The sequence below is a fragment of the Copadichromis virginalis genome, linkage group LG12 (genome assembly GCF_057382275.1).
Source record: "Copadichromis virginalis isolate Kocher_CV1m ecotype Utaka linkage group LG12, C_Virginalis_male_GT1.1, whole genome shotgun sequence".
NCBI lineage: Eukaryota > Metazoa > Chordata > Actinopteri > Cichliformes > Cichlidae > Copadichromis > Copadichromis virginalis.
In genome coordinates, this window is record NC_140629.1 from 20,828,148 (window position 1) to 20,849,108 (window position 20,961).

General features: G+C 41.9%; 2 protein-coding genes across 3 annotated transcripts in view; both read right to left on the bottom strand.

Annotated features, from left to right (window-relative positions):
• serinc5 (serine incorporator 5) overlaps positions 1-16,127 on the bottom strand; it is a 17,934-nt gene extending 1,807 nt beyond the window's left edge. The window contains exons 1-11 of one of the 2 annotated variants that reach the window (XM_085475260.1): positions 15,813-16,127; positions 7,953-8,120; positions 5,293-5,471; positions 4,986-5,068; positions 4,604-4,697; positions 3,447-3,658; positions 2,833-2,925; positions 1,751-1,877; positions 1,213-1,282; positions 1,002-1,038; positions 475-619 (exon numbers count right to left, since the gene is read on the bottom strand). In XM_085475260.1, coding sequence (XP_085331386.1) covers positions 475-619; positions 1,002-1,038; positions 1,213-1,282; positions 1,751-1,877; positions 2,833-2,925; positions 3,447-3,658; positions 4,604-4,697; positions 4,986-5,068; positions 5,293-5,471; positions 7,953-8,120; positions 15,813-15,839 — 1,235 coding nt within the window. In that variant the 5' untranslated portion in view covers positions 15,840-16,127. Of the gene's footprint in view, positions 1-474; positions 620-1,001; positions 1,039-1,212; positions 1,283-1,750; positions 1,878-2,832; positions 2,926-3,446; positions 3,659-4,603; positions 4,698-4,985; positions 5,069-5,292; positions 5,472-7,952; positions 8,121-15,387; positions 15,513-15,812 lie in introns of those variants that run through there. The other variant, XM_085475261.1, reaches the window with a different exon arrangement.
• Positions 16,128-17,781: 1,654 nt separating this feature from the next.
• The window catches only part of cdk7 (cyclin-dependent kinase 7), a 9,954-nt gene continuing 6,774 nt past the window's right edge, over positions 17,782-20,961 (bottom strand). Inside the window, exons 11-12 of the mRNA XM_085475267.1 lie at positions 18,919-19,057; positions 17,782-18,232 (exon numbers count right to left, since the gene is read on the bottom strand). Coding sequence (XP_085331393.1) covers positions 18,204-18,232; positions 18,919-19,057 — 168 coding nt within the window. The 3' untranslated portion in view covers positions 17,782-18,203. The remainder of the gene's footprint in view (positions 18,233-18,918; positions 19,058-20,961) is intronic.

Sequence of the window (20,961 nt, forward strand, 5' to 3'; positions counted from 1 at the left end):
GAGCAAACACGCACACTCTGGTTCCTCTCTTCAAGACAGAGCTGATGAGGTGCATTAAAGGCAGTGTAAACACAAAAACCCGAGGACTCAGTGCACTAAAATAAAAAGGCAAAAAGAGAGCACTGATGCTTTGATGAAGGCCACGAGACCAAAACGGGCAGAATAAACAGATGAATATACTAAGTGCATCCTCTTCAGAGATTAATAAAGAGGACAGCTTTGCAAGTCTAAAAAAAAACACCCCTCAAAAAGCCCAGTCAAATAAAGATATGCAGCAGAAAAAGGAAACCAAACAGACACATAGCAGACATAAGAAATGTTTCAGTGGCAAAGTGAAGCTTTGATTACAATATTTTTCAGAGGTCTGCTGTCAAAGTGACAGAAACATCTACAGAAACACTTCAGTTCAGTAATTATGTTGCTAAATGTGTGAAGATGTCTGTTTTGAGGTTAGTATGTATGGGAATCACTTACTGAAACCAGTTGGTGGCGGTCATCATGACATAGAGGGAGCCAAGGAAGAAGACAAAGTGAAAGAAGGCGTAGCTGTAGATGGTTCCCTCTCTCTCATCATACACCACATTCTGGCCTGAACCCGTCTGCTCCTCATCGTATTCTTCTGAAAAGCAGTGCAGTTGGGTCAGGGACACATTTAATGTGTAAAAATGTCAGTTAAAAGGGTGGTACTTTTCTCGTGGCTGTTTCTCAACACTGCAACTTTATTTCCAGCAGGTGGCAGTGTTAGCCTGCCCACAATCCCACTTACCCCGATCTTGTTTTACAGTGTAATACTAACCTAGTAACAGTGACATCATCTACGCTTGCTGACCAATGTTTTCTCACCGTACTCAGTCTGGCTGAGGAATAGCAATACCCCGTGTGTGTGCAAACACCATGGCTGAGTCTATACGTGTACAGACAGACAGGCCAAAGAGAGGCTGCTGCCAGGCAAAGAAAGAAAGATGTTGGAGAAGGAGGAGGGATTATTTGACTTTCCTCACCTGTGTCATCTCCAAAGCAGAAACAGCAGCGAGCTCTCTGTAAGGTAAAGGAAACATTCAGGTTACCACTGAGCTGGGATTAAATATATGAGAGATGTGTATCCTGGGCTTAATTTGTTCCATTTACTAAGGGCATCTAATGCCTGGTAGGTATGCATTTAACCAGTCTGCACATTTAATTAACCCACACACGGTAAGGCTGTGCATTTACCTCTGTCTCCGGCTCAGTGTTCCTACACACTCTGAGCGCTGCTGAGCTTCGTCGAGTGGTGGACGTCAAGCTAGAGGTAGAGTGGACAAAGAGAAAGAAAAGAGAGAGATGAAAGGAAGCAAGACTGTAATTCCGTCACTCTGCATTCCCCCCAGTAATTTGCAGTTTGAGATTGCTGCAGAGTCCAATTTCCTTCTATTCGGGGAATGGCCACAAGAGACAGGATGCCTCCACTTGATGGAAAACATATGTGAACAAAAGCAAAGAGTCATAGTTCTTGTCTCGCTCAGCCATAGCCAATCACGTGCTGCCTCTTCAGAGTCACAGCCAATCCAAACTAGCCTGTCTGTGTCCCCACAGCTTACCATGAAGTAAATTATATTCCACATCACCTGTAGCAGAAGTGCTATTAAAAGGTTTGGACTGTAATATCTCTATATGATCAAATCAATGAAATAACAAACCACAAGTATTAAAGAGAAAATGTGCATCTGTGCTCGTTAGCAAAAAAGAGAGGCAGGAATTGTGTATGTCTTACCAAGAGTAAAGGACACAGCCAAACAGGATGACGGTTCCCAGTCCAGTGACAATCTTTTTGTCGCTTTCTGTCCCAGAGTTGAAGGGGAACACACATACGGTAGTGTTCACACCATCGATTACCACCACTAGACAGACAGAAATATGCAGACAGAGACAGATGATTGAAGAGTTGAAAGAAATAGCAGGGAGTACAACTGTTTGATGGAGTTCTTTGGAATTGGAGTATTATAGGGAGTAAGGATATTGTGAAAAATGCAGCCTATGCTTGTGCTTGTGTGTGTGCGTTCTGGCACCATGTTAGCAGCAATGAAAAGGAAAAAAAAGAAGGAAAAATGGAAAGTTGGTCCAAAAACAACCGCCTTTCTAACAGTATGTAGGCTAACTGTTATGAGTAGGAGGCATGTCCTGACATTTACTTTGTGTCCTAACATGTCCAAACATTTACAAGAACTTTTTTGCACATATTTATCTCAGTGTAGATTATCCATTATATATTAAATTGCAAATTCACAAACATCTATATACAGTTTAATTTGTGGTCACATAATCACTACTCCCTCTAAAACTCTCACCTAAACTTTGAGTTAAGCCTTTATCGCTTTTCCTGATGCATTTTTTTTAATTTATGAACATCATTTCATGCTGTAAAAATTAAGATCTGTAAAACAGTCACTACAAAAACAAAAAAAACCTGCATTTGCAAAGTTCACTGAAAGAAACAAAGGTGGTGGGCTTTGTGAACAACTTTGCTCTTGCTGGGCTGCACAGTTTCCATTTCACAGCATGTGCATATGTGCTTGTGGGAATCTCTTTTCCTGTTCATGGTTAATTGCTGCCATACTTAAGGGAAAAAAAACCTCAAATTCTGCTGTAAACAAAGTTAAATGACTGTACATTAGGCAAACAGCTCTCCATGGAAGGATGGATGGGTGTATTGAACATGAGAAGGTGTTCATAAGAGCTTTGCAAATGCTAACTTTGTCAAAGCCTAACCTGTGACTTAACATAAATAATCAGTTTTTAAGCTGACACCCAATAATGTGATCACCAATGTGAAGATGCATTATTGTGCATACTCACTTTCTTTTGGCTTGCTGGAAAAGGCTGAGAAGGTGAGGTACATGACATAGACAGTGATGACTCCTGGCTGCAAAAGTCCTGAGTTGGGCTGCACTGCAGGGACACAAATGTGGGAATTTTCATTCAAATATTAATAATACTATAAGAACTTATTATTATTAAGTAAAAATGGTAAATGGCCTGTATTTGTATAGCGCTTTACTACTCCCTAAGGACCCCAAAGCACTTTACACATTCAGTCATCCACCCATTCACACACTGGCGATGGCAAGCTACATTGTAGCCAAAGCCACCCTGGGGCGCACTGACAGAGGCGAGGCTGCCGGACACTGGCGCCACCGGGCCCTCTGATCACCACCAGTAGGCGACGGGTGAAGTGTCTCGCCCAAGGACACAACGACCGAGACTGTCCAAGCCGGGGCTCGAACCAGCAACCTTCCGATTACAAGGCGAACTCCCAACTCTTGAGCCACAATCGTGTATTGTATTACAAACATCTTGCCACATGAAACTTCTAGGCTATACAACTATTAGCCCCACCTGAAATGCAAATTTGTGTATTTTAATTTAACTGAGTCAAATTCGATGCTGTGCCTGGTAGAACAGGTCCTTACGTTTCTGTATGAACGGGGAGATGGCCAGCAGGGAGACGACGAGGCAGAGGCTGCCGTTGATGCCCAGAAAAATCTTATTGAGTAGACAAGCCTCGGGGTGAGTGTAGAAAATACCCATGAAGATTACGGCTCCGACTCCAACACTGAACAGAACCAGAGTCACAAAGGCCAGTGCTGCGTACCACAGGCGGTTATACTTCACTCCTGAATACCTGCAAACAGAAAGAGCGAAAAGCTAAGAGAGGAAAAAAATCACATGCTTTTCCAGATCACCTTTGACTCAATTTTAGTTCTACCTGTGTGGGTCAGTGTTGGTTTTAGGGACTCATGAAACTGTCTGTGGGTACTTTATAATGGGTCAGTGGTGACAAAGTGTAAGTGGGGACGAGTAAAACAACATAAAGGGCCCTTCACATACACTCATGGCCCAATATGCAGAGTTTTTGTGATCTAAGTGTTAAGCGTTGTTGAATGATTACTAATAATTATAAATAACACCGAGTGTGAGCCGAGGTTATTATAGCTAACCAAAACTGAACTGAAAACAACAACTAGACTCTTGAAAAAAGTTAACTGAAGCCATTTTGGGAACATGGAAAAATAAAATAAAACAAAAATGTAGAGGAAGTTTATGAATTGTGTTAATTTAGTAAAAAATTGCATATAAACTGTTTTTGCATTCTCAGTAGATCTGTATTTCAAAATTCACTATAAACACTTATTACGAGGGACTTTTTGGACAAAAGTGACCCCGATCACACTGTGCAGGCATGAAATATGAACAGAATGGTGTAGGTTAAGTTAAGAAAAACAAAAAGGCACATAAAAGAATTCAACTAAAAGGGAAGAAGTGAATACAGCTTTGTGCCTTCTCACTGATTTTTCTTGATCTGAAAATCTGTTTTTATTGAGAGGTTGTGCTGGTTTTTAGAAACCAATCTGCTGGATTTTGTGTGTAGGAAGTAGGAAGTCCTAAACCATATACATCCTGTGAATCTAACACAGCACTGGCCTGCTGCCAGGCCTGCCCTCCACCCACCAAATCACACTTTCTGCATTTCTTAAAAGTCAAACAAAAAGCATTACAGTGGTCTTATTTCACACAGTGAACCAGGGACTGAAGAGGAAGGTGATGAGAGAAGAAATGTTGCTCTCACCAGTTTGCGTTCCATCTGTGTGCAAACTCCACCAACAGCATGAGCTGGATCAAGAGGAAAATGAACCCGCCAACGGCTCCTATGTAGCGCCAAACTGAGCCAAAATGAGAAGAGAAAGAGACAGAGACAATTGTTTAACTGATGACAAGAGCTACTTGCCAGGCAAGCTGTGCCAGTATTGAAATTGTGCTCCATAAATAGATAGAGTTACAGTGACATTTGTAAAAGTTTACTCAGGTCAGATGACACAGGAAGTTGTTTGTTACTTTACATACATTTACACAGCTCTATGTTAGGTTACCTTATGCACCACTTTACTTATTTAAGCTTTAAAAGAAAACTTTACAGTATTGAAGCCTCAAGCTGAGCGTTCAGCTTTTACCTTCCAGGAATGTTGACTCATTGGGGAGGAAGAAGCCTCCAGCGCAACACGCCACCAGCGCGATAAACTTCAGTAACCAGAATCTGAATCAAGACGGTGATAATGTTATAAAAAAGGGGAAAATGCAGATAAAATTACACCATAAAAACAATGATTACTGACAACTGAGACACAGCAGAATATTTAATGCAATAAATCCAAAAATTACAAATTTAACAAATCTCGTGTTGCCTTTACTCGTGACTCTTGTTCAATATTATGAATGCAGCTGCTTTTTTTGATAGAAGATTAAACAAATTCTTCTTACCCGTTATGTACGGCTGCCCGGCAGCCCGTGCTGTTGTTGACCCGTATAGTGAAGATACAGAAGAAGAAGAAGAAGCAGGCCATGCCAAAGCACACCTTGTACACAGCAGCGTATCCAACCAGAGTTTTGCAGTCTTCTCCTGCATTCACTGTCTGGCAAAACTCAGCGTAGAAGGGGATCTAATTGGAGGAAAAAAACCAACCCAAAACCCCCAAAATACTCAAATTAGATCATCATGTCATGTCAGTGAAAAGCAACCCACCTCTGCTCATGTTTGTCTAGTATGAGGCCTCGGTGAAAGGGCCCAATAGTGTCCATCTATTCTGAGCGTCACGCCCCTAAAGGAGCAGAAAGAGAGAACAGGCAGCAACAACAACCCCTCTTTCTCTCTGTGGAGCCCTCTTTCATCCTTCACTCTCTACAGCCTGTTAAAGGGGCCTTACAACTAACTGTCAGTGTACACAAACAAAGGACATGGATGAATAAATTAACCACCTTTTGTCAGCGAGTCAGAGGAAATGGGAAGAGGGGAGAACACAGACAGCACGAGCAAGAAAAACGTGGAGATTCCTCTTAAAATAAACTGCGAAAGACTTTTCAGAACTACAGTGAGCTGCGTAATACAAAACTGGAGTTAAGGTAGCAAAGATAAGGACCTTGCTGTGACATTCAACAGAAGACTGCGGCAGAGAGCCAACAGAAGGGACACACTTTGAATTCAATAACCGCCAGTCTCGATACGTCGTTCCCCTTCACCGGAACGAGCTGTGGGACGAGTACAAAACGTGCTTTTCAGGCAAACACTGCTTTTTGAGAGCGTTTCAAATCTTTACTTGGGGATAATAAATTGCTTAACTCGGCTTTACTAATTACTGGCAGAATCCTTGAAAGTTGGACACACGGGTGAGATGCCGGCGGATTGAGCTGTCATCACCTCATTGTGTTAGCAAAGTCCAGAGCCAGATCACAACGTAAGGCAAAAAGCCCATTTTTGGAGCTTTTGTCTCAGGTTAAGGACCATATTAGCATGTCCATGGTGTTGTGATTAAGGAGGGAAATGGGGCCGGCTGTTTCGGACTGCTGTAAATCTCTTGAGAAAAGACCGGCGCTCTCATATGCACAATGACTGCTCTCTTAGCTGGGACTTCCCACTGTGCTCGGTGTGTGACTGACAGTGTGTTTATGGGTGTGTGTGTGAGTCAGTAGGCTTTGTGTGGGGCTATCAGAGGCCATTTTGTGCCTTGGATGAGTCTTTTCCAGGGGCTCCATTCACAAAGAGACACACAGTAGGGAGTAGTTTTATTATTGCACTGTAGACACTGGCAGAAAGGAAGAAAAACTGCAGAAGAAGGAGACTGGTGAAAAAAAAAGAAGATCACCTACAAATATCACTTTGACTCAAGCAAGCCTGGCCAGTGCCATGGTAACACAGTCAGCTCAAGACATCTTTCCCAGAGATAGAAACATCATTATTTCCTGTTTATCCTGAGATCAATATAAAATGTGAGTCAGCGAGCGAGCAGTGTATCAGTGAACCAGGACATCACCTCTGAGACCTTGTTCCAGACTATATCTACACACTGTGTTGACAGCCTGACTCTCCCAGATGACAAGGATAACTATACTGTAGCAGACAACAGCCGTTATCGTGGCATTCCAGTTTAATGGGATTTTTTTTTTTTAGAAACAGTCACTGGAGGTCATCTTTCATTTCGTTCATTCAGAGAAGAAAGCAAAGGTTCACGAAAGAGTTTATCGTCTCCACTTCAAAGGCTTGATAGGCTCTTAAAACAAACAAAACCTACCAGCCAAGACTCGTGTCCTCAGAGCTGTGGCCTTGCTGCTGTGTAGATACACATATCTGTTAAAATAGCAGGATGTCTGTTTTGCCCATAGCAATGCTGTAAAATTTTAATTTTTCCTGTTAGCATCGGCGGTGTTAGCATAGAGGCTGCTGGCCTTGTTGTTTAGAGCAGACGGTGAACAAAATTGTTCAACCACATGACAAAATCTGGTTCAAAATGTTTTTGTTCTTGTTACACTTTCCGCTCAGTTCAGTTTCATTTTCAGGAGGTGAAAAGGTGTGAAGTAAGCTGGAAAAGAGTGTACAGACTAAAGAGTGAGGCGAAACTGTGTAAAAGGTCACAGTATTGAGGTTTTTATTCTTTTGTTTACCAGAGGCTGCGAGCTGACATTTCAAAAAGCGAGGGACAGAATTAAGACTTCAAAGACAGGAAAAAATCCTTACAGAGACAAAAAAAGGCAGAAATAACACACACGGGACACAGCCATCAGGATGACATTTAACAATATCTTAAAGAAGACTCCACACCTATCGAGAAACACACTGGCCCTCTATAATGCAGTTTGTACAGCATATATGGGGGAAATGGTGAACGGGGACCAATTCACCATGTTCAACTGTTTCTATCTACTGAAGACCCAGGAGTCATAATCTATAATATAGTTTACATTACTGTAAATAAAAAAAAACTTACTTCAATTATTATTTCTTTTTTAGATATGCCATCCACTGAGCATGTCCTACTTAAGTCCTTTATTGATATATAATGTAATTACATTTTGGGGGTGGGGAGGGTTGTTGGCAAAACAAAGAGTGTGCATGCATTTTGAGAGAATGATGTGATATATGTACTCACGTTCTCTTTCAGCGCTTGCTCCACAGTGGGCGACATCATGACAGCACAGAGGACGGTGACCAACAGGAAGTACAAGGCATACATGATTCGGGTCCCTGTGGATTGTTTGATCTTTGGGCAGCACTTACAGCAGCACGAGCAGGCCGCTGAGCCGCAGCAGCAGGCCAGCTGCATGCAGAGAACAAGGCAGAAAAGGTGGAAGAGAGAGGGGGACAACAACAACAACAACAACTTTATTATCACTCTTAAGCAGCTTCTCATACAGACGTTATGTGTTTTGTGGCGGAGCTGGGAAAACCAGGCGTCAGTGCAGTTATCTCTCTCAGCAGTTTCACTGGATAAAAGTAAACTGGTAGAAAAATATTCCCTGAAATCCACCACCCTGAGCATGCCCAATCTTGTCAGGTCTGGTTAGTACCTGGATAGGAGACTGCCCAGGAATACCTGCGTGCTAAAAGTATTCCTGGGCAAGAACCCAGAGTTGCTTCCGATCAATTTATTGGACTGTGTAAATATTACATAGAAAACGGTGCTAATGTGTTGTATAAAACTCTCAAGAGTACTCAATTCGAGCACAAAATTACTATACAGGAACCAGTCCATTTAACTACATTCTAACCTGGGATAAAAAGACATGGATGAAAAGACGTGCATGCCATGATATCTGCACACAGTATGAAATGTTTGATAGTTATAGGTCATATTTAATCCCATCACTTCAACTGATATAAAGTCAAATATCATATTATGAACATTTTAACACTCCACCCTTAGACTCTATTCAGTTATGGCAAACTGCATGCGAAAGAAATAATTGTTATCAGAATAACAGGACCAGGTCAGACTGACATGCAACATGCACACAGCAGAGATAACAAAATGATCTAAAACTAAAATTCTCAGCTTAAATCCTCTTAGTCAATGAACCGTACAAGGAACGTTAAAGGAGGTTTCCTGAGTTGTCTTCGTGAGATGCATTGCAAATCTTTTACTTTTAGTTGCAGTATCAGCAGTTTCAAATCTGTCTGGTCTGTGGGAAACCAAACAGTTTTGTTTGCTATTGCAGATGAGTTTCAGTGGTGTTGTGCAACCGTATTAGGGCAAACTTCATTGTATTAAAAAGCTTTCCATGCTTTACACTCAGCACTTAACTGAGTTTGTTTTCTACTGAACAGTGAATAACATAAAAAAAGGATCCCCATTCATGCTTCAGTCAGAGCCCTCTCTTTCCTTCACAGAAGAAACTTTTGAGGATTACAAGACAGTGACGGCAGTTGTCTGAACACACACACACACACGCACGCACACGCACGCACACACACACACACACACACACACACACACACACACACACACACACACACACACACACACACACACACACAGGCCTACTCTGTTTCTTCTGATAGGCGGTCATATAGGAGGAGGACAGTTACATAAAGGCGGGCCTTGTGTCCTTCAGGAAAGAAGAGGCTCTATAATTCTACAGCACTGGGTCTTTCTGTAGCCACCCCACCCTGCTTTTGTAAGCTTCCTACCCCTCACCATGCAGAATAAACTTCTATGGTGAGAAGCAAAACTTTGTTATGGGGAGCAGTCAGGTGTGGTGGCAGTGGCACCAAAGTTCTCACCATGCCTGACTGCTTCCCACAACAGAGTTTTAGTCGGGGTGGAGGGCTTGTACGCACCATTTCCATTTCTAAATTAATCCACTCTCCTCCTTTGGGACAGAGCAAAATCTTTCTTGAGCTATGAAATTAGCTCCTGTAATTATGGCATTAGGTGAAAGGCAGTAAATTATAAGCAAATGGCAATAATGACGGTGCCATTTCTGTGGACTGGAACATCCAATGAAGGTTGCACACTGTCTAATGGCATTAGCTTATAGGCCAATGTGCCCACATTTAAAAATTTTTGCCTTAAAATTAAAAGATGAAAATATTTTTTATGTATACGTCTTTCTGCATCTGCATTTTAAAGCAGTGTGTCTTCCTGTATAACACCGGAAATGAGTGTTTATCTGATGCTATGTTGGTTAATATGTTTTCGTTTCCCTACAGACATGCTAATGCATCCTAGTGAGATCACATCACTTTGTATTTTAGTCAAAAGAGTGGCCTTATCTTACTGCTAGGAGTTTGTGTCCTATGTAAGTGTATAATATAGCTAGGGTGTACTGAGGTTACAAAGCAGCTCTGCAACACTGTCTGGTCTACAAGTAGCACCGTTTTAGTTTTACTGCCTCTCTACAGTATACATGTAAACACTGAATTGTTTGACTCTTTTGTAGGTGGTCAAAATGTACAAAAAATCCCCCAAAGCAAACAAACAAACAATCACATGCCAGCTTCAGTTCTGCAAAAATACCCATAAAGCTTCTGCTTTATGGGTATTTATATATTGTGTTTGATAGAATGAAAGCCAAACAGCGGAAGACCTGGAGCTAATGTTAGCACGTCTGTCGACGGTGTAAAAGAAGATGTAAAAGAATGAAGAATGATGATGAAACTTTTAGTAAGACATAGACAGCATCATCAACGTCTTCTTCAAGTATTTAGCTTGTTGGAAAAGTTGTTGCCAGAGAATCTGTCCTTTTTTCACTATGCTGGCTAACATTTTAATTGATCGTTTCAAAATGAATTAAACACTGAAAAAAGATACAGTTGATTGCTGAATCAAAGGTACCAGTACTGATATTGGCAGAAACGTGAAACGGCAAACAACAACAGCACAAAAGCAAAAGTGTCCTAAAACCGGTTGTACCACATAGAAGACATACAATGTCTTCATCGACAGCAAGCACTCCCTGCAAGCAGACGGGCCATCCCTGGACTGTCAATGTATCATGAACGTGCTACTTCTGCTGAACCATAAATTCTGCTTCAGGTGTGAAGATGTGTGTGACTTCATAATGGGGTGATATGGTACTATGAGGTCATTAGGATAAGATGGGCCCTGATTAATCAACACCTTGTACCTGAGGAGGAGGACTTTAAATTCAATTAACTGGGAGCCATTGAAGAGAGGTCAGTATAGGAGAAATACCAACCGTGTTGGTTTATTCAAGCATGAGAATAAGGATGAGCCTATAAACTTGGCAAATACTTCAAGCTAAAGGGAACACAGTTTATTCCCAGTTACAGTCCAGCGGTGTACATCTGTACACAGTTTACCAATGCTTGAGTATTGGCAAACTGTATCAAGACGTTTGAAACGCTGCCACAAAGGTCAAATGTGCTTATTTCTGCTTTCATGCGTACACGGGCTTGCAGCCTTGAATCTAACCATGTGCCTCCCGGCCTCAACACACAGCTTAAGAGAATAAACGGTTTCCTCTTTCTCTGCTGCGCCCACGTCTTTCTCAATGGGTGATTAATTAGCCACAACAGACTGAAAGTAACCAAGAAAAAAACAGAACAATTTAGGTTGTGAGGGTGTTTAGATTTAATTAGTTAGGGGGTGTTTCACCAGCGGACTGCACGCAGCACGAGGGCCCAACGGTAAACTCTGCAGAGCTGACAGAGAGAGGGGGTGTCATGAGAAGGGGCAACGTCTCGAGGAATTCCACCACACACAGAGACAAAAGGGTATCCATGGAAACCAGCGTTGACCCTACCCACTCGATGAAGCACCCACCACCTCCTCCACTGCCCCACCAGGATATCGACAGGTGGTTGGCGGATCAGCAGTTTGCAGCCCTACTTAAATATCAACAGCAGTTCCCCCATCTGTCCCATAGAGCGGCATACCATGACACATTAAAGATGACACATGGCTACTAGCAAAGCACTAGTCTGGTCTAGAGTTAAAGCCTAGACTCTCACAACCCACACAAAAAACCTCACCACACTGTGATTGTGGGACTTTCACGTTTCCCTTTTTCGTGTCACCAGACTCTCTGTTTCATTATTTTAATCCTATTCCTTTCATCCTCCCCAACATGTTACTGGAAGATTTAGTGATGTCATTTCTTTTCTTCTTCTTATTTTGTCCTCTTCGCCCTTTGTCTGTATTCTTCAGCTGTCCTTAACTATTTGTCACTGACCCCTCAGTGCTTCAGCTTTTCTAGAGGTGGTGGCAAAGACGATGTTGCCTTTCTTTTACACAAAGACATACTGACTCAGAATCCATCAAGACGGGGTGGATGGGACACAGCGGTGAGAATACACCTAGCAAAAAATCACATTTAAAATAAGGAAGCTGAATAAGTCTGAATAATATTAGCTTCCTTGACAGGGAGTTTGGCCTAAAGATGGACACTTGCATAACAAACGCGACAGTCTTGCATTCCACCCAAAGACGATATCTGCGACGGCTGTAAGCTGTTTGATTTCATGAGGATTACATTCCTTTCACCCCTCTTTTATGCTCTGCTGCCTTTCATCCTTAAAGCGCCCACGATGAAAAGGACTGGAGCATCGTGCAAACAGGAAATGGAAAGGGTGGCCTAAATCAAACCCACCGGGGTAAACCCCACCGCACATAGCCACGCTTATGCAACACAAAGAGAAATGGGTCGTACACTATACCACTGTAAGGACCACAAAGGAGAATGAGGATTTCAGATACAGAGCCAGTTGACACCAGTCCTGACAGTGAGTAAACAAGTCCATCTGGCAGACTCTGGATTTCTAAAAGAATAAATGTATTCGGTATCTGTGTTTTGCTGTATAGATTTCAGATTGTGACTTTACGTTTATCAGCAGACGTGTCATGATGCACACCCAACAGCAAACTGGGAAAAACATACACACACACTGACAGGAATGACTCATGAAAACAGGCAAAAACATCCTGACTGGAACAATGTGGAGCGACAACGTCCCCGCAAGCTTAAACCTCATGTTGATTCGCTCATTCGTCACATCTTATGCACTATTTATTCCATGCCCTATTTTAGTTTGGTACACAAATCCTTACAGACTACACTGTAGCTGGCTGCTTTAAAAATCTTTGGGACTTTTTGCTGGTTAAAGCTTAATGATAGCGGCCACTGTTCAAAGCACATTGAATCATGAGAAGCCACTAGCTCTGACACACCCTGTTATCTCAAATTACAATGCTTTGTGTTGCAGGCGGGTTACGGGAAACCAGCAAACAAAATAAAATTTAGGGCAACAGAAGACAATGCGGGATCTTCCTCACATGTCCAGTTGGCCCAAGCTTCCAGACCAAGATCTACTCCCCTTTCCCTCATACTGTTGAGTGACAGCTCTACTATTGTCTATATAGCTAGGCAGCTGTATACACACAGCAAAAATGTATCACTCCACTGTTTCCTGTACACAAAGGGAGGTCTTTGCTCTCTCTCTCTTGGCAAATATACCCCCCTAGCTACAACCAACACAGAGAAACTTTAGTCCGGTGGAGAGAAAAGAAAAGAAAGTAACAAAAGAGACAAAAAAAAAAAAAGTGGTACAGCGAGGAGCAAAAATGAACAAATTCTAGCAGATGAAGGTGTTTGTCATGAAATAAGCAAAGGAACCAAACTAAACAAGAACAGGAAGATGGTCAAGATACAAGGCGGTATCACTTTTTTTTTTTTTTTGTTCACACGGGAGTCCGTTTCACTTCTCAGAATCAGTTGTGAGTTTCAAAACACAACCAGCTAATAATCAAGGATAAATTACAGAGACACAGACATATGTGATGAGGGGGAGGTTGAGAAAGAGACATTAACACTGGTTTGTGGCAATTCAGTGGGAAACAAAAGGGATGAAGGGCTGCTAGACATGTCCCGGTTTGGGAAAACAAGTTCCTGCTGCTCGCTGCTGACCACAGCAAAATTCCTGAGGGGAAGTTGAAAACAGCAGACATCTCTGATGTGTACACAGTTAGAGAGTAATTCTGATCATATGACAGAGTCAGAAATGTATTTTGGATAGGAGTGCTCCAGATGTTTGCAGGCAGAATTCACTAAGGCTGGTTTTACAAGTCGAGTTTAAAAGGTAATCACCTACCCCCGCTGCTGCTTTACAGCTACTGTGTCATGACCCCATTTACGGATGGGTCAGCTCTGTTTGAATGAGCGGTGCTGGCTCTTCACAAACCACTTCCTCTGATTTTTCACCACTCCAACGAGGGCCTGAAGACTTCTTTATCAGTATGTTTGCAGAAAGTGACACTCCATCCTCTTGACTCTTGTACCCTGGTAAGGGTGACTGCTCCATGGCTGTGATGCGTAAAGACACCCACATGATTTCAGTGCTCTCACCACACTTTCAGCCAACACTTTGCAGCGCTCTGAACTCCACTCAACGCTGAGCTAAAGCCTTCAACCTGCCCTTGCCCCCATCGCAACATGGCATACATCCCTGATCCCACTGAGAAATTACAAGTGAGCTGCTCCCACGTCGTGCTTCCTGCTGCCTTCAGATCTCTCCCAAACAACAGCCACCCTTGTCTAATTTCAACCTTCAAGCCAGGGAGGAAATTAACAGACCACACACCAGTTTGTGCCACTCTGAACCTCAAGTGTGGCAAATATATTCACACGCACGAAGTTAAATGCAAGCATACACTTTAATAGAGATGGCAAGTAAACGGGGTGTCTGTGACAGGGATTAGCACACCACCAGCACAGCAAGACAAAACTGATCTTATTCTTTGCCCTTCATTTCCTCTTTAATCCCACTCTGTGAAAAGAGCAGGAAATAGAAGTGACCTCCCTCAGTTTAGGGATGTGCATATGTAATTAAATTCCTAGCCAGATCAGCTCAGCAGTGGTGACCCACTGGTCAGAGCCCAATCTGTAAGCTGTAGAAAACACGCTCAGCATGAAAGGAAACCTCTCTGACTCTGAACCACCACCCTTTTAAAGTATTTCTGTAGCTTCACGGCACTAGCACCTCTCATAAAAGTGATGCAAGCAAACAAATCAAATATCCACAAATGATTTAAAGCAGCAAAAGCAAGCAAATGTATTATAACCAATCAATAGCCCAAACAGTCACGCTACTGTTATTACAGGGCACAAAAAAACAAACTAAATTTAAACAAGAACATATGTGGCTTTAGGGGATTTGTTTGCTTTAAAATAACAATCCTTTAAACATCAAAAAGTAATCAAAAATCTGGTTGGCTTTCAATCCACACATTATGCAACCCAAAAGTACTGCTTTAGTGATGTATAATTACAAAAATAACAGATACAAAACAACTGTCCTTTAAAAAGCAACATAGCACATTTAAAACGGTGCCGAAACAGAAAAGAAACCAAGACAAAGACAGACTTATTGTTTTTGTTGGGTATATAGTTATGTTTACTTTTCAGCAGAGCCTTTCAGCACCTATATACGTAAATAACTGTAAATAGTTAGACCGAGCCACAGCTGGCTAGCCTCTTCTTTAGCTCCTTCATCTGTTTCAGTGTTTTAGGAGCTGGGGAATAAGATGTGCTTAAAAAAGAAGTGTAACTGTCCTCCACAGCACTCACTTAATCACAGCCATGGCTCGTTGTTGGCTGTACCCGTCAACACATTTCTGTATTAACGGCCACATTTCCCGTAGTTTTGCCTCGCTTTGCTTTGTCCTCTAACGGCTTTACAGTGAAGTTATCCAGTCAGCTCAATGAGGAGGAGGAGGAGGAGGAAGAATGGGGGTTATAATTAATTATTTCGCGCTGTTATTACATTAAAAGGCAGCTCAATAAGGCTGACGGGAATCACCGAGACTCGGGACAGAGGCTGGCTGGCTTTAGCCGACGGTAAACGGCGAGAGACGAGGACAAAAAACAGTAAACAATACGGGAAGGGTCAACGTTGAGCACGTCTCATTGTTACAGCGTTTCAAACCGCTGAAGAGCAACAAACACACACGCACTCACACAACAGTAAGTCAGGGTCGGCTATTGTTACTCACCTGCGCGATACAACAAGGAGTACACATGACGAGGGGGCAGAATAAATAAAATCCGTTTCAGAGTGAGGACAGCTCGGGGATTTCTCAGCCGCTTTCCTTCAAAATCAGCGACACACGGGGAACCAAAGCGCTTCTGCTCCGTCCACCCAGCCTTCCTGTCCCCCGCTCCTCTTCTGGTCTCTCCTCCCACTGACTGACTGACTGACTGCACATCACCGCCAAACAACAAGGCTCAGCGCAGAGCTGCACCGGCTCTGCCACAGAGAGCATCGGAGAGATGACTAAATAGGTTACGGTATATCACATTTACTGTCATTAAAAAAAAAAAAAAAAATCCTTATTGGCATTCTCAGATTACACGTTAGGCGTAACACAAAGCCACGTGCCACACAAGTTAGACCCCTGGCCTGAATGTTTAAAATATATGAAATAATATGGATTTTAAAATACTATCAGAAAGCTGTATTATAAGTAAAAAAACAAAACAAAAACAAAACTCCAAACAAACAAACAAACAACAACAAAAACAAAAAACAAAAACAAAGGGGTCGGTGCAGGATTAAAAAATAAAATTATAAAAATTGTCAACAGCTATATCCAGACACAGGATGACCTGGATCTGATCCCTCCATGGCTCATTAATCATCAGCGCGGAGCTGTTAAGTACAGGTGGTATTCTGCTTATATTCACAATTAATTATTTCAATTGGGAGGAAATGTCTATCATTTAAGTCACCTGTGTTTTTAAGTACAACAAAAAATGGCAATGAGTCTGACATGCACACAAAGCCCGATGAATCCCTGCATAAAATATATTTCAAATGATATATAACCTATCAGAAATAAGGACATTTTAACATCACATAATATAATTTAATAGCCTATTTATCCCAGAATACTGAAATTATTTTGCCTCAAACATATTACTTTTTAGTCAATAGATGGGTAAAATGAAAGGGCAGGTGACTTGCTGCCACACACTTATACTGTATAATGAACTTGCATTTTTCTATAAATCAAAAGCTGGACTTTATCTCGTCTTTATCATCCCACTGCAGTTGTTCACTTGGCTGTATCTTGCTGACTCATAAGTATGAGTAAGTTTCTCTTTGTCCAAAAAACCCTGCTCGTGGTTTTTAACGGCATGTGTGCAACTGTGTGTTGAGCTCAGCAGTGCAGTAGGAGTCTGTTTGCTGGCCAATGAAGGGGCCTTGATAAGGCTGAGCTGATAAGGCTGCTACTGTAGCTGTCTGTGGCTTGTGTTGCCGTTTGCCAACACTGTCATATGACCAAATGACTCAACACACACACACACACACACACACACACACACACACACACACACACACACTTTTTGTCAGTCACCACTGCCATTGAAAGTCACCCCCAAATTGTAGGACTTTTTAAATAGGCGTGAATCACACGGGACTGCCAGTTTATGAACGCATCAAATCAACAGCCCTCTGAAAAGCAGAAAGCACGCATCTGCAATGGCCTGTGTAACAGAATCAGGCATATTTTAGATTGAATGTGAAGACATCTCAGCCTCCATCTTCACTCTAATCTGATTGTGTTTGACAGGAAACCAAAAAGGGCAGCAGAGCATCAGGCCTCTGACATGTCAGAGTGTATCGATCAATGTAACGTCAAAAAGAAAGGACAGGAAGCAGAAAATACAGATTTAGTATCACACTGCTGCATGACACTGAAGCAGTGTCACCGTGTGAGTCCTGAAGACAGTGCTTTTGCTTCAATCCACCTGCTGAGTGAACAAACCACAAGTGCACTTCAGCTCACAGGCAAAGTAAATGCTGTACACGTGAAGTCAGTCAGTACTGTGCGTGGACTGTTACTGTGTGAATTCATAAGTGTTAGGAAGACGTTGGTTTTCAGATTTGACCACACAGGCTATTAATAAAACCATCACTACCAACCTCAGCACATCTCTAATCCAAGCAGGAAACTTCAGCATGAGCATATGCAGCTTTTATTGCTGTGACATACAAAATAATAACAATACAAAAACATTCACATGAAATAAATCCTCACATGTTGGTTTGTTTTTCTTTTTCCACACACATAAATAGACGTTTTTCCCCACAGGCTCACAGAGTTTAGGCATCAGTGAAGGCGGACCAGAGCCAACACTACTGACAACAGCCCTCTGCTGTAGATCAATCGCTGGCCATCTGGACACAGCAGCATCCTGAATATTTTAGAGTTAACGATTCACATACGCTGGCTACAACTTCTAAAATGTCCTAAAGTCAACCACGCGTGAGAGAGCCTCCACTGGTTATAGACTTTTTTCCTTTTTCCAGTGGACAGTCCTGAGAAATGCAGGAAGCTGAGCCATGCAGTGGTGATCCTTGGATTTAACCCGGTCCATAGTCAGAAAATGAGCTTCTTCTTCATTGCAGCTGAAAATAACACAAAGGGTTTTGTTTTAAAAACATTATTTAAAAAAGAAGAAAAAGAAAAAAAAAAACAACTTAAAAAACCTAAGTTAGATTAGACAGACACGTATTTCTGTTCTGTGTATGTACGCCACATGCTCAAATCAAGCCTATAATGAGCAACGCGCTACCAAGAGGCACCAAGGTTTCTGTTATAAATGTTTCAAAAGTCAAAGCCAGATATTTTCCAAACCACAGAGGAGCTGGAAAAGCTTTGAACCTCCCAGTGACACTAAAGGGTTCCACTTTAGTAAAACATACCCTCCCACTAGCCACGAAACTGTGGGCGCGTGTTCGAATTCAGTATTTTCTGAATTTGTAACTGCAGCTAAATGTACAGCCAACACCCGCTGAATTGCTAGGTTAGGTTTCTAACTTTAGCGAGAAGCAGTCAAAAAACTCACAACATGCTATAAAAAAAAAAAAAAGAAGAAAAAAAATCAGGTCAGTGTTGGAAGTTCTAAAATATTCAGCCCCTTTAAAGTCCGCCTCAAACGAGTGTCGCAGACACCTCACATTTTTGCTGCTCAAACCACAATATAAACAACATGACTGAGAAAATATTTAACCCAGAGTCAGGGTGGTCTTCTGTGGATTAAGGACACACACAGTGGATTTAGTGCAAATATGAGCTCATATACGGTCATTACTTGTCTCCAGGCCTTCGATTTTTCTCTTGAGACCGACTGTCTCCTTCTCCCTCAAAGCCTCGGCTGAACAGTTTGGCCGGGGGAGCTGGGGACCAGGAGTGGGACCAGGCCGATTGCTGAAGTACCTCATCTTCAGAGCCTGCAGAATAAAGGAAAACACCATTTTATACATCTATGTCATCAAACATCAGAGTTGTGTCTCTAATTTGATGTATCAAAGATGCAAGAAGATGTTTTTTTTTCTTATTACTGAGATGTGTAATAGAGAAAGTGGAAGATGTGTCGTTAATGCAGTTGTTGAACAATGAGATAGTTCAGGTTTTCTCTCTAATATTATGAGTTATTTAGTGCCTTGCGGTGACTGTTGTGAATTGGTGCTATGTAAATAAAACTGAAGTTGCTCAAACAGAAGGCAAACATTAATTCCTGTGTTGGGAGTAACGGAATACATGTACCGCCGTTACGTATTTAAAATACAAAATATGAGTAACTGTATTCGTTACAGTTACCGTTTAAAAAGGTAGTATTTAGAATACAGTTACTTTGTTGAAATAAATGGCGGTCTTTTCCTGTTTCATATGTTAGCCTATGCTCTCTATTTTTGGTAATTCCACGCTGGTGGAAACCCAAAGAAAACACGCATTAAGAGGCTCCAATGCCTGTGTCTCAATCTCGTGGCCCATGTCACCTCTACTTGTGGCCCACATAATGAGGTGAAGAAATATTTTTAAAAATTATTCACAAAAATGATTTAATATGAAGGCAATAGGCAGAGTGTTACAGTCATCGCCCTAAAGAATGTAGCCTCATGGGCAGTGTAGTCCGTGCTGCAGGGAGAATACCTGTTATGTGTCTGTGAGCGCGAGGAGGGAGAAAAAGAGTCGAAAAGTACGAGTTGTCACCGACCAGAAACCGGAGATTGAAGCATGCAAATATAATAATAACCACTGCAGCCAAAAAGAGTTCCTGACGAGCCCAGTTGTGAGCTATTAAGACTCGACTGTACACTGTGTTCGTGTTTTCCTCCGAAACAATAAGTTCCGTTGGAGCAGCCTTTCAACGCCTCTGTCTGTCTCTTGCTAGAAACGTTGACTCAGACAACAAAGTAAAGCTATTTTTCGGCTACGAGTCCGACATGGAACCCGACATATTAGCCAGAGGTCCCTTCACAGTTTTATGTCTTTATGGTTCGGAGCCGCGGACCTGTTTTATATACGCGCGGAATAGTTTTCTATACGAGATCGCTGCTAAAAGTGCAGCCTTACCTACTGTCCACCCTACTGTTACTCATTTTATATTAAGATTTAAAAATCTAGCTGGTATTGGTATGGCGAGTAGCCTTCAGTAATAGTAATAAATCACACAGCAATAGTACAGTCATGTAGTTGTAAAAAGCATGATAATATATTAAGTAATCCAAAATATTCAGAATACGTTACTGTCATTGAGTAACGTAACGGAATATGTTACAAAATACATTTTGGGGCATGTATTCTGTAATCTGTAGTGGAATACATTTTAAAAGTAACCTTCCCAACACTGCTTGTGTCAGACTGACCGAGTTTTTATGTCAGGGATTGTCACAGGTGAGGAAAACAGGCTCTGTGCCTAGGACTGGAGAAGAAACCAGTTTTCACTGGGAGAGCACCAGCTATGCAGAGTGCATTGACTCGCCTGGATCAGACAATAGCGAGTTTTACTAATATACTGAGACTTCTGAGAAAGAACAAACAACCTACTGCTTACATCTACTACTAAGAAGTTCTTCACACTACACATTTCACTAACACAATTGCTGCTCACCAACACTCCTTCTTTCCAGAGTTAAATCCCTGTGATGTTCTTGTTTCAAAATAATACTCAAATTTTAAAAGGTTATAATTTGGACAGAAGAAACTTCGAAGGGCGAATTCCAACCAGTGGGAGCACTGGGACTCAGAGGTGCACAAAACCTGCGGAAGTGGCATTGAAGAGGATAACAGCTACTTAACTCGGGTACAGTTTATGTTCACAACTCGTCAACCCAAACATCCCAAAAAACAT